The 14,946-nt window shown below is 42.6% G+C and overlaps 1 protein-coding gene across 4 annotated transcripts in view; it reads right to left on the reverse strand.

Annotated features, from left to right (window-relative positions):
- LOC125466575 (multiple epidermal growth factor-like domains protein 6) overlaps positions 1-14,946 on the reverse strand; it is a 433,777-nt gene that overhangs the window by 37,645 nt on the left and 381,186 nt on the right. For all 4 annotated transcript variants that reach the window (XM_048561224.2, XM_059638102.1, XM_048561225.2 and 1 more), the window contains 2 exons: positions 2,903-3,028; positions 1,476-1,607 (listed from right to left, as the gene is read on the reverse strand). In XM_048561224.2, the coding sequence (XP_048417181.1) occupies positions 1,476-1,607; positions 2,903-3,028 (258 nt within the window). The remainder of the gene's footprint in view (positions 1-1,475; positions 1,608-2,902; positions 3,029-14,946) is intronic.

Below are 14,946 nucleotides of genomic sequence, written 5' to 3' on the forward strand. Positions count from 1 at the left end.
ACGCCCCAGTGAAGTGTGACAATAGGAAATATAGCTGTGAAGTTTTACAGGTACATTCCTCATATTTTAATGCAGAACATCATGAAATATATCAAAATTGCCAAACAGCAAAATGAAAACAGACAACATTGGCAATATGAGTAAGAAATGCAAAATCGACAGAAAGATAGTTTACCACATCACTAGTAGCAAGTCACCCAGCTCTAAGTTGCTTCTCTTCTCATGACTATTAAAAATCTTGCTGACACACAAACATCCAACCCCCAGTTCCTGCAGGTCGTGCTGAGAGATACAGTTCCATGGTTACCCCACCTAACGGTTCAATCTTCCCATGTAAGCTAAGGTGCTCAGTCCATTGGATAGGCAACTGGGACAGGGCAGTGGAGCAAAGGAACTCCAGAAAATTTCCAGCAATTAATTCCTAGAGATCTTAAGATTTTAGAGTTGAGAATGGATTTACCCAATAAAGGAGGAACAATACCAAGATCTGAATTTTTCCAAGCATTCAGGAATAGGCATTCAAGCAGGACACATATGGGCCATAGATTCAGATAAAAGAAATTTAATACTCCCTCAAAACATTGCTGAGACTGGAAGTCGATTATAGAATTATAGAGCTGTACCGCACATAAACAGACACTTTTGTCCAACTGCATCATGCCAACCAAATATTCTACATTAATCTTGCTCCTTTTGCGCATTTGGCCCTATCCTTCTAAACTATTTCTTATTCATATACCCATCCAGATGTCTTTTGAATATTGTAATTATACCAGCCTTCACCAACTCTTTCAGCAGCTCATTCCATACACACACCACCCTCTGTGTGAAAAAGTTTCCCATTAGGTCCCTTTTAAATCCTTCCCCTCTAACCTTAAATTTATGCCCTCTAGTTTTAGACTCCTCTAACCTGAGGAAACTACCTTGACTATTCACCCTATCCATGCCCCTCATGACTTTATTAACCTATATAAGATCATCCCTCATCCTCTGATGCTCCAGGGAAAATAGCCCCAGCCTATTCAGTCTCTCACTATAGTTCAAATCCTCCAACCCTGGCAACATCCGTGTAAATCCTTTCTGAATGTTTTCAAGTTTCATGACAACCTTCCTATAGTATTGACGTTTTCAAACCAAAATTTATACACATTGTTAGTCAAAGGGTTAGGGTTGGGGTTCGGGTTAGTGTTAGGGTGACAGAGCCAAAGTGATAGAGTTAAGATAGAGAGTAGCCATATTCTAACTGAATGATGGAATGTGTTCATGGGATTGAATTATCTCTCCCTGTTCCTACGGCAACTAAGAGATATAAACAAAAGTAAGAACTAACTTCCACCATATTGGAGTCTGGACTATTGAGGGAAACTGACTCTATTTGTATAGGATTTTTAGGACAGCATGTAACCCAAAGTTTGTAATGAAGAGAGGCACGTCTGAACTCCCCTAAACCAAGCTATAGCAGGTAGAATACTTACAGCTCTGACACAACTTCCCCATGAATCCTGGTGGGCAGGTACACTGCCCAGTCTTCTTATTGCAGGTCCCGTTGTTTTCACAGATGGGGCAAATCCCCTTGCAGGCCACGCCCCAGTGACCCGCTTGGCACTCTGTGTGGAGAAATCAGAGGAATAGAAATTGTTACAACATAATGGGGGGAAACATTGATCAAAGTTAATGTCGCCTAGCTCCCAGCACATGCAAAAAAGGAACACACCTATACAATAAAAGAAAGCTTCTATTTTTGAAATATGAATTTCTAAGCCCCACACTGCTGGTAACCTCTGGTAAGCTGGACAGTCCGCGTTAAAGTCTTGGGGCATGTCTACCCTAACCACCTAACAGATGGTTCGCATGGATTTTGAGCTTGGATCTTGGTGCAGGGCTCACCCAGCCTACCTAAATGCCAAGGTAAAAACTATCACCAAAGACACAATACACTCATCAGAGCTAATACCAGCCTCACTGGTGTTAACTTCAGTGGATGGTTAAATTGAAAATGTTAAGCAAACACTTTTTTAAAATAAGAAATCTCCACTTAATCTTTCCTAATTGTTGTCCGGTGCTGAGGTTAGAATCGTAGAGGTTTACAGCATGGAACCAGGCCATTTGGTCCAAGCTGTCCATGCTGTTCAGACTTCACTATTAAACGAGTCCCATTTGCCTGTGTTTGGTCCATATCCCACCGTTGTACCTGTCCTAATATTTCTTAAAATGACAAAACTGTACTGGCCTCCACCACTACCTTTTGGCAGACTGTTCCATACACTCACCACTGTCTAGACCCTTTTGTATCTCTCCCCTCTCACCTTAAATCTGTGTCCTCTGCTTCCATACCATGGGGAAAAGCTGTTGGCTATCTACCTTTCATGATTTTACAGACCTTTATCAGGTCACTCCTCAGTTTCCTATGCTCTAGTGAAGCGTCCCAGCCTATCCAGCCTCTCCTTCTAACTCAAACTCAAAGGTTGTTGAATTAAAACTGTGAGTGGCCACTTGAAACCACTTGAAGACAGGACTGCTGGGAATCAGCAGAGCCTTTTAAATGAGAAAGTAGGAGTAAGTACTTGCAGAACAGCCAAAATAGACAACACGCTTGTTCCATTAAAAGTGGCGGCCCCTCAAATGCCTCCTGTAGTGGTGACGCATCACTTACAGAATTTGTTCAACATGGGTGGCAGCCCATTGTGAGTGTGGATGGTGGCAGTGTTGATGTTACATGTGACATTCTTTGAAGCAATCGTAAGGGGAGATTTTTATCCATTGGAAGTGCTGCCTGCGGTTATATCAGTGCAACTATTACTTAGAACCATTTCAAAATGTCTTTCAGTATAATTCTGTTCAGACTGTGTTAGTGGAGATTAACACAGAAATGAAATATTGCTCATGATGTCTGCGCTCTAACCTTTCTTGCAGGCAGGGCCCATTTTTCCAGCCGGGCAGCTGCACTTTCCAGTCACACTGTCACATGGGGCTCCTCCACAGTCACACGTCTGCAGGCAATTCACTCCAAACTTGTTACTGGCACATTCTGCAGAATCAAGAGAGGCAGGCAGAGTCAGTACTCTAATAGAATGTCCCCCTACATCCATTCTGTGCATTTTTCAGCCTGGGCTGCTCCCACGCAAACAGCCGAGAATCTGGTCACGGCTATTACATTTAAACACAGTTGTCTATGTCAGCCACCAGCCATATGTGACTAATTGGGATGACACTGTGGCTAAACTTGTAAATAATACTGAGTAAAAGGAACCTGTGTTGATTTTAAAATTCACATTCGTGGGGCATATGCATGTAAATATTAACTTCTGGGGGATTTGTTGCCAAAATAAACAGAGGAAAAGCAGTGCTTTTTTAATTAAATTATGTGTGCTTTACTTCTTTGTTTTCTGCTTATTTATTACCTGTTCACGAATGTCCTTTAGGGTTCTTGAGGACAGTGTGGAGTTACAACAAAGAAGGGACCTTTACTCTGACTTGACCAAACCTTTGCTTGGGAGTGCTATCTTTAACTGCCATTCTTTACCGGGTCTGCCCTCCATGTGACTCCAAAACCACAGCAATGTGGTTGACTCTTAACTGCCCCCTGGGCAGATAGGGTTGGGTAATAAATGCTGGCTAGTTCAGCAATGCCGTCATTCCATGAATGAATTAAAAAGAAAACAAAAATCAGCCAAAGATGTATTTCTCATGGATAAAAAGGCCCTGACTTCATATCCCAAGCTGTGGCAAGTATGTCCACCTATGCTGAGGGGAAGGATTGGGCTAGCATCAGATGAGCTGATTGTCATAAGGGCATGGAACCTAGTTAATGAGATGTGTTTGGGTTGATAGCATGTGAAAGTGTGCTAGGCCTCATGGAGTGAAACACTCCATAACACTCGATGAAAATGACCCTTAGCTGTTTTCGGGTGGGATTCAGCTCCTTGTTAACGGATAGGAGATTCCAGATGTATGTACTGAAGGGACTTCGGTCTAATTCCATCTCAGGCTGACTTGCTGAACATTACATCCCATTCCTGGTTGGGGCAGCAATAAAGATTCTATATAGAATTGCACTCAAATCTGCTCCGAATATGCCAACCTCAGAGAGTCAGTGGTCTGGGGGTTCTTGAGGGCAGTGTAGAGGTACAAAATAGAAGAGACTTTTACTTTGATCTGCCTACACTTTAGCTTGGGAGTGCTTGATCCTAACACAGGCCCTCAGGGTGGCAAGGTTCCATTCCTCAGCTTGACATGCGAGCATGTTAGTAGACAAAGAAAGGAAGGACAGGGAAAGAAATAGGTGCACTACTGGGCTTTCAAAGTCTTGTCCAAACCACAAAGAAACTTCAAAGGTAACTTGGTTGCATTGATGTAAATGGATTCACAGGTGTGCGCTTGTGGTTTAATGAGTGCTTCAGAGATTTCATGTGCTTCAATTATTTCAAGGTTACCAGTCCAAAAAGAGCCTGCTGGGAAGTTCAGTGTAACCAGAAGGAGACAAAGGAAAACACAAGCATGAGCCAACGGAGGCAGTTCAAAACCTCACCAGGCATGGTCAATGATCTGCATTGTCTCCTGCTCAGAGCTTGGGTTTTAAACATTTAATATTTAAAATTAACCCAACTTTATACAACATCTTCCATATACTAGAAAATTGCAAGGCACTGCATAACTAATAAAGTAGTGTATTCTGCTTTGTAATGTAGGGTTGGTGAGTATAGTAGAACAGAGAGTTCATCAGCAAACCTCCTCATTCAGCTTGCAAATGGAGGAGACTGACAAGGAAGAATGACCTGGTGGAAAGCATCTTTCTCATTCAGACAACTTGGAATAATTTACCACACATGCATGTTGTCCTACTTTTATCATGTCAAAACTGCTATCCAGTTGATAAGGTCAAAGACCAGTCTTGATTGTTTCCAGAAACCAAATGGGTGTCCATTTTGAAGCAAATGATTTTAAAGGATGGAAGAAAAACATAAAATTTGCACCATGTGGATGGATTTAACCTTTAGAATAACATTATTATGGGTATTAAAAACCCATTCGATGTGTGAGAAAAGTCAGTTAACTAACAGTGTGCTGTCCCACATCCAGCATTGAGACACCAATCACTCAAAACCAGCTTTGCTGGGCAGGGCATTTCAGGCATATGCCTGACACCAGATACCACCTCCCCACATCAAAGCTGTTTGGTTATGGCAGGAGACTCTCAGGAAGACAGCAGAAAGCATCCTTGAAAAGGTCAAACATTTCTGTCAACTCACAAAGGTTCCTGGCTCGTGATCTACTAAAACGGTAAGGATTCATTTCGGATGGCACTGACCATCAAATCATTGGAGAAAGGACACAACTTCCAAACATCTCAGACACCTAACTTTGAAGCACCATCTGTTCCAGTTGTGGTACGCAGACTGATGAATGGACTGTCTAACTTCAAACAATGTTGACCTTGTTAATGTTGATCTTGCTTCGCACACCTTCTGTGTGATATAGCCTATGTGCCTCATTCTGTACAAGCACCCTATATTCTATATGCCCTTGCTTACTATGATCTGCCAGTACTGTTTGCAAACAAAGCTTTTCGTTGTACTTAAGGTACATGTGACAACAAATCAAATCAAATCAGAGATTGCAGACTACACATTGAACTCGTCAACTGGAGTGGAAGCAAATCATCTTCAATTGCTAAGAAGCAGAAAAAGTGTACACCTCCATTCTATAAATACCTCACTGCATTGGGTTAGCATCTGGGGTGAGCTTTGCAGGTTGTCACATTTCTCACGAATGTGATTTTGAAAGTTAGAAGAGTGCAGCTGGTCAATTCCTGCTACTTCACTCATCTAAGCTCTCAGCTGTTCTGGTGGATTTACCACCTCCATTTTCCTCACTTAATGAACCAATCCAGTGGGAATCTGATCCAGGTTGAATGATGATCTGGTGTTTATATGAATCTGTTTCCCTGAAAAACTGAGAACGGTCTTCTTAATTAAAAGTATCTCATGGATATATATTTGTTAACATATAGTGGATCGGGGATCAGAATTACATTTTGAGTTTACTTTCATCTGATATATTGATGAGTCATTTATAGTGATTACTGGATTGGAATATTGGCTAGAGTTATCGCTATAACAAGATCCCAGTGTTCAGGAAATTCAAGAGGATACACCTAAAGTCTGATCAGTACCATTAGCCCAGTAAAATATAACGGTAACTTTTAGTAATGGAAAATCCAAAAGTTATTTTGCCTGCTGCTGTGACGTTATGAAAACGTACATTCTTACCTCCTCCAGCATCACCAAACAATACAAGTCACATATCAGTCATTGATGTAATGCAAAACAACTGATTTTAATCAGGTTATGTCACTGGCACCTTCTTCCACCTTTAATCAGGGAAAGCGCAGGATCCATGGCTTGAAGAGAGCTTGGTCAGAAAATTAGGCTGTGCGGTTTGTTGGATTTATCTGATGGTGTTATGTCTCAAAGCCTAACAGAATTTGGGTGCACAGAAGAGCAAAATTGCAACTATGGAGTTCAATTCTTCAGACAGATATTCTGGCTTAAAACATCTGGTTGGGAACACAAAAGCTGCATATGCCAAGTCAGGTGTTTTAATGTTACGAAGAATGGTGCTATGTGGTTTCTATTTCCCAAGCCATTTTCATCAGAGCTTCAACATTTTTGAAACATTGATGAATAGCAGAGCAAATCTGATGTATTCAATTTTCAGTCCAGGAACTTTGTAAGGAACTGGATCACACAGAACATAAATATAGATAAAGGTTAAAATGCTCGAAACGAGGAAACTTCTTATCGCTCGCCATTTTTCCCTTGAATTTTCTTTGTTTCACTTTCCATCTTCCCACTCTGGATTAGTCACACCATCTGTCATTGCAAACAATGTTGATTCAGCACCCACAGCAGCAGTGAAAGCCTTGTATTAAAATTATACACCTTAAAGATTTGAACACGAAGTACCACTACTGCAATAATGGCTTGCTTTCATAAAGTATCAAAACTAGATTATCCGGTCATTATCACATTTTTTTTGCAGGAGCTTGTTGTGTGCAATTTGGCTGCCATGCTTCCTATGTTAGAACAGGAACTACACTTCAAAAAATGCTAATTGGGCTGTTAAGTGCTTTGGGACATCTGAGGTTATAAAGCACAATACATATGCATCTTTGCTTCCCTCACCAACCTCACCAGTACAATGTTTTAGTTACTTCCACACATTTGAGAACACCACAAACAAAGCTACAGAAGAGTACAGGAGGAACAAATATGGTCTCATGGGTGAATCATCTATCTAATGCAGCAGGCTTATGAATAGATGTAAATAACAATTAAAACATGAATGAATCTATGCCAAGTCCACACTTGGTCCCTTAAATTTATTCCTATTCAATCACATCTTGAAGATCTTAGCCCAAAATGCCACTCCACGGAAACAATACATGATTAAAATATTTACACAATCAGAGCTTCAGTGGCACTATCTACGGTAGTGTGGAACACAATTGTGACACAATTCTTTTTGTTTAATCTGCCCAATTCCTCCAAGACTAAGTATTGCTTGCAGGAAAGTTGCCTGAAGCAGTGAATACAAATAATTGCAGTTAATTGTAAGTTCATGCAGTCAATCAGAAATTACTGGAAATTTCAAGCAATAGGTGATTTTCTGGATTTGTGGTATCTACATGTTGCTGGGTTTTGAGGGTAAGATGAGGGACTGCACGTTACCAAGTGAAAGATTTGGACTTAATTTGTAAGGGACTTGCTCTGTTCTTTGCTTGTTTTCTGGAAAGTCTATAGTATTTCCTTATTTACTGACAGCACAAATAAATATTTATTGACTTTGCACAAGGAAATTTACATAAGGAAATCAATTACTCACTGTTTCACATGGAGATGAAAATCAGTGTCCCGATTCACTACCAGCCAAATAAGATTACCCACTTTTAACTCTACTTTAACCTTGTTGTTAATTTCCACAGCAACATTCTGCATTTCCTCTGTCACACAGATGGAAATCTTCAGAAATCTCAAAGGAATAGCATAACTGACCACTGGCACATTTCTTCAGAGAGTCTTCTGTTGAAGGTATGAAAGGAAATCAGGGAATCCTTAGGCCAGGTATTTGTCATTACCGTTGCATCTCTGTGATGCATCCTGGCATATTTGCCTACATGAAAAGGGTGTTAAATAAATATGTTGTTGTTGAATTACTGGTATATTGCTGAACGCAACATGCCACAAGTTATAGTGATAATGGGAACTGCAGATGCTGGAGAATCCGAGATAACAAAGTGTGGAGCTGGATGAACACAGCAGGGCAAGCAGCAGCTCAGGAGCACAAAAGCTGACATTTCGGGCCTCAGCTGAAGGGTCTAGGTCCAAAACGTCAGCTTTTGTGCTCCTGAGATGCTGCTTGGCCTGCTGTGTTCATCCAGCTCCACACTTTGTTATGCCATAAGTTATAGTTGTGGATATTTTAATGACTGAGTGAAAGAAATGTAGGGTCTCGAATTCTAATTACAGTGAATGCTTAATTCCAATTGAGCTTGCTATGTTAATCGTAAATTTTTGTGCTAGTTTCATGTACATTAGGAGTTCATAACCTTTACCTCTGATGTTGCTTCCTTCTCCATATCTGATATTTCACCATAGTGGTCACATATTGAGTACCTTAATTTTATATTTCTACCCCTACATTTTTCATATCTGTTAACCTCTAATATTCTTCATTTGGATGTATATAAGGGATCTAGTTTTAGATTTCTAATGCTGATTGTATTCCACAATTCCTTACATTGGTATCATATCTGTTACATTACAAAATTCTTTGCTGTTACATAATTTTATATTCTTTGTGTTACTTCCATATTTCTGAGCTTAATTGCCTCTGCTGCTTCTGTGGTCTAATCCCACAGTCCTTCTGCTGTTCTTAATTCCTGACATAGGGCAGTAATGTTTCACAACTCAGTCTGAGGTCACATTTTCTTTCAGCACTTTTACATAGCTTCTTTCCTATGTTCTCCTCCTCACTAATTGATGGCAGATGTCTATCTTTGCTTTTTTAACAAGGGTCTAAGCATTTCCAGACCCTCTCAGTGGCCCACAAACCAAATGTTTCGACAAAATATTTCTGTTATTTCCTGTTCCTCAGTCGGAACAAAAAGATCTCAGTATTTTGGAAAAAATGCCCTCAGATTGAATATTTCCAATTTTGCTGATGGAAAAGCAAATTAACACCAACACAAGTGTGTGAAATTGAAAAGTTTGGCAAACTACAATCCTCATTCCTGTCTATCCCTTGATTCTTATGACTCCTCAGAACCCTTTTGTGCACAACTGAATCACAGTCTGCACGTGTTTAAGTTAGGGATGATAGCTCAGGGAAGATGATATCCACACCGAATGACATGTCACAATGAAGTCTGTTTGCAAGTCCAGTTTGACTTGAGGTAAATGAAAGGCAAAACCCCTTCCAGACTGTCTAATCTTGCATCTCATGGGTCAGAGTAAATGCTGAATAACACATTCTCTGGGCTGTTCGATCAGGAAGCCATTCAACTCACCTATTCTCAAGACCTCAAAACTTGAATTTACCATTTCCCTCAATTTTACATTTTTCTTAAAGCCTCCTCATTTTTAAAACCAAATCTATCATTTAACTACCATTAATGGTTATTCATCAAGGTTTTTCAATGCAGAAGGGATAGCTCCAGCCCAAAGATCTCATTACAAAGTACCATTGAACATTCTGTGTCATTTTCATGCTGTAACAAACCAAAGTGCTGCTGCCAGAAGTGTTGGATTATATGGTATGTGGAGCAAAGCTGTCTCTACATTTCTGCCTAAAAATAGTTGGAATTAGGTACAATGGGGGGTTATATTCTCAACTTGTGCTAGCCATCATTTTTCCCCTCAAACAACATCACTAAAACAGATTTGCTAGTTATTGTCTCACTGCTGGTTGTGGGAACCTATAGCGTGCAAATCAGCAGCTACTTTTCCGATGTTACAGTGGTGACTACACTTCACAAGTATTTCATTAGCTGTGAACCATTTGGGATATCCTGAAGTTGTGAAAGGTGCAATATCAATGCAAGTTCTTTTGTACTCAAAGGTTACAATGAGCTACTCCCTCTTCCTTAATCAAACAAGTAATTCTAGGCTAGGGATTTAAGATAAACTGAAAAAAAAAGTCACCTGGTAATGGAGTTTAATGCGGACAAGTGTGAGGTGATGCACTTTGGTAGGAGTAACCAGAAGGCAAAGTACAGGGCTAATGGTAAGATTCTTGGCAGTGTAGATGAGCAGAGAGATCTCAGTGTCCATGTACACACATCCTTGAAAGTTGCCACCCAGGTTGACAGGGCTGTTAAGAAGGCATACAGTGTTTTAGCTCTTATTAATAGAGGGATCGAGTTCCGGAACCAAGAGGTTATGGTGAAGCTGTACAAAACTCTGGTGCGGCCGCACTTGGAGTATTGTGTACAGTTCTGGTCACCGCATTATAAGAAGGATGTGGAAGCTTTGGAAAGGGTGCAGAGGACATTTACTAGGATGTTGCCTGGTATGGTGGGAAGGTCTTACGAGGAAAGGCTGAGGGACTTGAGGCTGTTTTCATTAGAGAGAAGAAGGTTGAGAGGTGACTTAATTGAGACATATAAGATAATCAGAGGGTTAGATAGGGTGGATAGGGAGAGCCTTTTTTCTAGGATGGTGACGGCGAGCACGAGGGGGCATAGCTTTAAATTGAGGGGTGAAAGATATAGGTCAGATGTCAGAGGTAGTTTCTTTACTCAGAGAGTAGTAAGGGAATAATAAGGGAACGCTTTGCCTGCAATGGTAGTAGATTTGCCAACTTTAGGTACATTTAAGTCGTCATTGGATAAGCATATGGACATACATGGAATAGTGTAGGTTAGATGGGTTTGAGATCGGTATGACAGGTCGGCACAACATCGAGGGCTGAAAGGCCTGTACTGTGCTGTAATGTTCTATGTCTATGTTCTATGTAATAATTAATTGGTAAGGATTTCAACGAAGCTTAATTGAATGGATTATATTGGAACACGGCTTGTAAATTCTATTCATTTAAATCAAGCAGGTACTTAAACAAAACAACTTTGTGCTTACTCAACTAAAGACATCCATTGGGGAATGAGACAGAGTCATTGGTATCCAAGGTCAGGTAAAGACAGAAAAAAAACTTGAAAAATTCTCTGGACCACTTTCACCACCTCAGGACATCCCAAGGCACTTTGCAACCCATGAACTACTTTTGAAATCGAATCACTGTTATTGCATGGGCAAACACAACAGACAAACTGTGTACAGCAAGGCCACCCAAGACTTTTAGTAATCAGTTAAACTGCTCAGTGCTGCTGAAGGATGGGTCAATGCTGAACCCAGGACACCAAATGATGGAAAACAACTCATTCAATAAGGACAACAAAGTGTGGAGCTGGATGAACACAGCAGGCCAAGCAGCATCTCAGGAGCACAAAAGCTGACGTTTTGGGCCTAGACCCTTCATCAGAGCTGATGAAGGGTCTAGGCCCGAAACGTCAGCTTTTGTGCTCCTGAGATGCTGCTTGGCCTGCTGTGTTCATCCAGCTCCACACTGTTATCTTGGATTCTCCAGCGTCTGCAGTTCCCATTATCACTAATTCAATAAGGAGGTTGGTACACTGAAAGATGAGGACAAAGAGAATCTTATCATGACTCTAGCAAGAACAGGTGAGATCAGAAATGTGCCAGTCATGTGATCAAAACAGCAGAACTGGGAGAATGGAAGAGAGTCCTTCCAGGATGTAGCATGTGAGGAAACATTGTTGTGATTGCTATGGGAGTCAGTAGATTTATACTGACCATTCATTGACAGAAATGGAGACAGAGAACTCAAGGAATGGAAGGGAAGAGTCTCAGATGAATGATATTAAACTGAGAAATAAGTGGAAATTAGAAAAAAAAAGGTATGATCTTTGATTGGAAAATATTGACTCTGTCACCACAACCCATAATTTCCCCTTAATTCCACTTTCAACATCCCAAAGAGATTATTTCCTCCATGATAGCCTGGTCCGCTTCTTAACCATGTTCAATGCTCTGTCCCTCTCCCACAGCATCTTTCCATACAAATGCAGGAAATGGAATACTGATATTTTTACCTCCTCTCTCTCTCTCTCTGTCCAAAACACCAAAGATTCCTTCCAGGTGAAGGATGTTTTATAAGTCCTTCTTTCAATCTATCATATAATTTTCGCTATCCACAATGTGACCTCCACACATTAGGGAGACCAAATGTAGATATAGGGTGGCCATTCAGTTGAGAAACATGACCTAAGCTTTGAGTGGCCCATCATGTTAATTCTTCACTTTCCTCTCATGCTAACACCTTTGTCCTTGGTCTCCTGTACCATTCTCGTGAAGCTCACACATTAAGCTTATGCTCAAAACACACCACTTCTTCTTTCGCTTTGGCACTTTATTCCTTTCTGGCCTCAACATCAGGTTCAACAATTTCAAGTCCTGCATGCCCCTTGACCATCTTGTTCCTTTCTCTGAAAGTTTTGGAATTGCTCTTATTTTTGCTTTCAGTCAGCAGCACAACCTGGTCTAGGTACATCTCTCATTTCTCTTTCTTTTGTCACAACATTATCCCCTTAGCATTACAGGGACAAACTGTTCTGTTATTCAGTCCCTTTTGTCTACTATCGTATTACAGATGGTCCTTTGTTATTGGCTCATCCAACTCTTGCTCAAAACCTTTTATAACTAGTTCTGATGAAACATTCGAGATAATGGGAACTGCAGATGCTGGAGAATTGCTGGAGTCCACCTCCAGGACTTCCAATTCCCTGGCCCCCAACACCTCATATTCACCATGGACGTCCAGTCCCTCTGCATTCCGCATGCAGATGGCCTCAAGGCCCTCCGCTTCTTCCTGTCCCGCAGGCCCGACCAGTCCCCCTCCACCGACACTCTCATCCGCCTAGCCGAACTCGTCCTCACCCACAACAACTTCTCTTTAGGCTCCTCCCACTTCCTACAGACTAAGGGGGTGGCCATGGGCACCCGCATGGGCCCCAGCTATGCCTGCCTCTTTGTAGGTCACGTGGAACAGTCCCTCTTCCGCACCTACACAGGCCCCAAACCCCACCTCTTCCTCCGGTACATTGATGACTGTATCGGCGCCGCCTCTTGCTCCCCAGAGGAGCTCAAACAGTTCATCCACTTCACCAACACCTTCCACCCCAACCTTCAGTTCAACTGGGCCATCTCCAGCACATCCCTCACCTTCCTGGGCCTCTCAGTCTCCATCTCAGGCAACCAGCTTGTAACTGATGTCCATTTCAAGCCCACCGACTCCCACAGCTACCTAGAATACACCTCCTCCCACCCACCCTCCTGCAAAAATTCCATCCCCTATTCCCAATTCCTCCGCCTCCGCCGCATCTGCTCCCACGATAAGACATTCCACTCCCGCACATCCCAGATGTCCAAGTTCTTTAAGGATCGCAACTTTCACCCCACAGTGATCGAGAACGCCCTTGACCGCGTCTTCCGTATTTCCCGCAACACATCCCTCACACCCCGCCCCCGCCACAACCGCCCAAAGAGGATCCCCCTCGTTCTCACACACCACCCTACCAACCTCCGGATACAACGCATCATCCTCCGACACTTTCGCCATTTACAATCCAACCCCACCACCCAAGACATTTTTCCACCCTGTCTGCTTTCCGGAGAGACCACTCTCTCCGTGACTCCCTTGTTCGCTCCACACTGCCCTCCAACCCCACCACACCCGGCATCTTCCCCTGCAACCGCAGGAAATGCTACACTTGCCCCCACACCTCCTCCCTCACCCCTATCCCAGGCCCCAAGATGACATTCCACATTAAGCAGAGGTTCACCTGCACATCTGCCAATGTGGTATACTGCATCCACTGTACCCGGTGCGGCTTCCTCTACATTGGGGAAACCAAGCGGAGGCTTGGGGACCGCTTTGCAGAACACCTCCGCTCAGTTCGCAACAAACAACTGCACCTCCCAGTCGCAAACCATTTCCACTCCCCCTCCCATTCTCTAGATGACATGTCCATCATGGGCCTCCTGCACTGCCACAATGATGCCACCCGAAGGTTGCAGGAACAGCAACTCATATTCCGCCTGGGAACCCTGCAGCCTAATGGTATCAATGTGGACTTCACCAGCTTCAAAATCTCCCCTTCCCCCACCGCATCCCTAAACCAGCCCAGTTCGTCCTCTCCCCCCACTGCACCACACAACCAGCCCAGCTCTTCCCCTCCACCCACTGCATCCCAAAACCAGTCCAACCTATCTCTGCCTCCCTAACCGGTTCTTCCTCTCACCCATCCCTTCCTCCCACCCCAAGCCGCACCCCCATCTACCTACTAACCTCATCCCACCTCCTTGACCTGTCTGTCTTCCCTGGACTGACCTATCCCCTCCCTACCTCCCCACCTATACTCTCCTCTCCACCTATCTTCTTTTCTCTCCATCTTCGGTCCGCCTCCTCCTCTCTCCCTATTTATTCCAGAACCCTCACCCCATCCCCCTCTCTGATGAAGGGTCTAGGCCTGAAACGTCAGCTTTTGTGCTCCTGAGATGCTGCTTGGCCTGCTGTGTTCATCCAGCTCACATTTTATTATCTCTGATGAAACATTACTGTGTTTCTCTCTCCATAGGTACAAACTGATCTGCTGTTTTGAGTGTTGTCTGTTTTTGTTTAAAACAGAACTAGGAGCAGGAATAAGCTATTCAGTCCCTTGGGTCTGCGGCACCATTCAATAGGATCATGGCTGAACTGATTGTAATTTCAAACTTCCAATCCCTTCACCCCTTACTTAACAGGAATCTAACAAAACAAAAACTGTTCTGAGGAAGGGTCACTCAACCACAGTTGTTAACTCTGATCTTT

This window comes from Stegostoma tigrinum, chromosome 28 (genome assembly GCF_030684315.1).
Source record: "Stegostoma tigrinum isolate sSteTig4 chromosome 28, sSteTig4.hap1, whole genome shotgun sequence".
Lineage (NCBI taxonomy): Eukaryota > Metazoa > Chordata > Chondrichthyes > Orectolobiformes > Stegostomatidae > Stegostoma > Stegostoma tigrinum.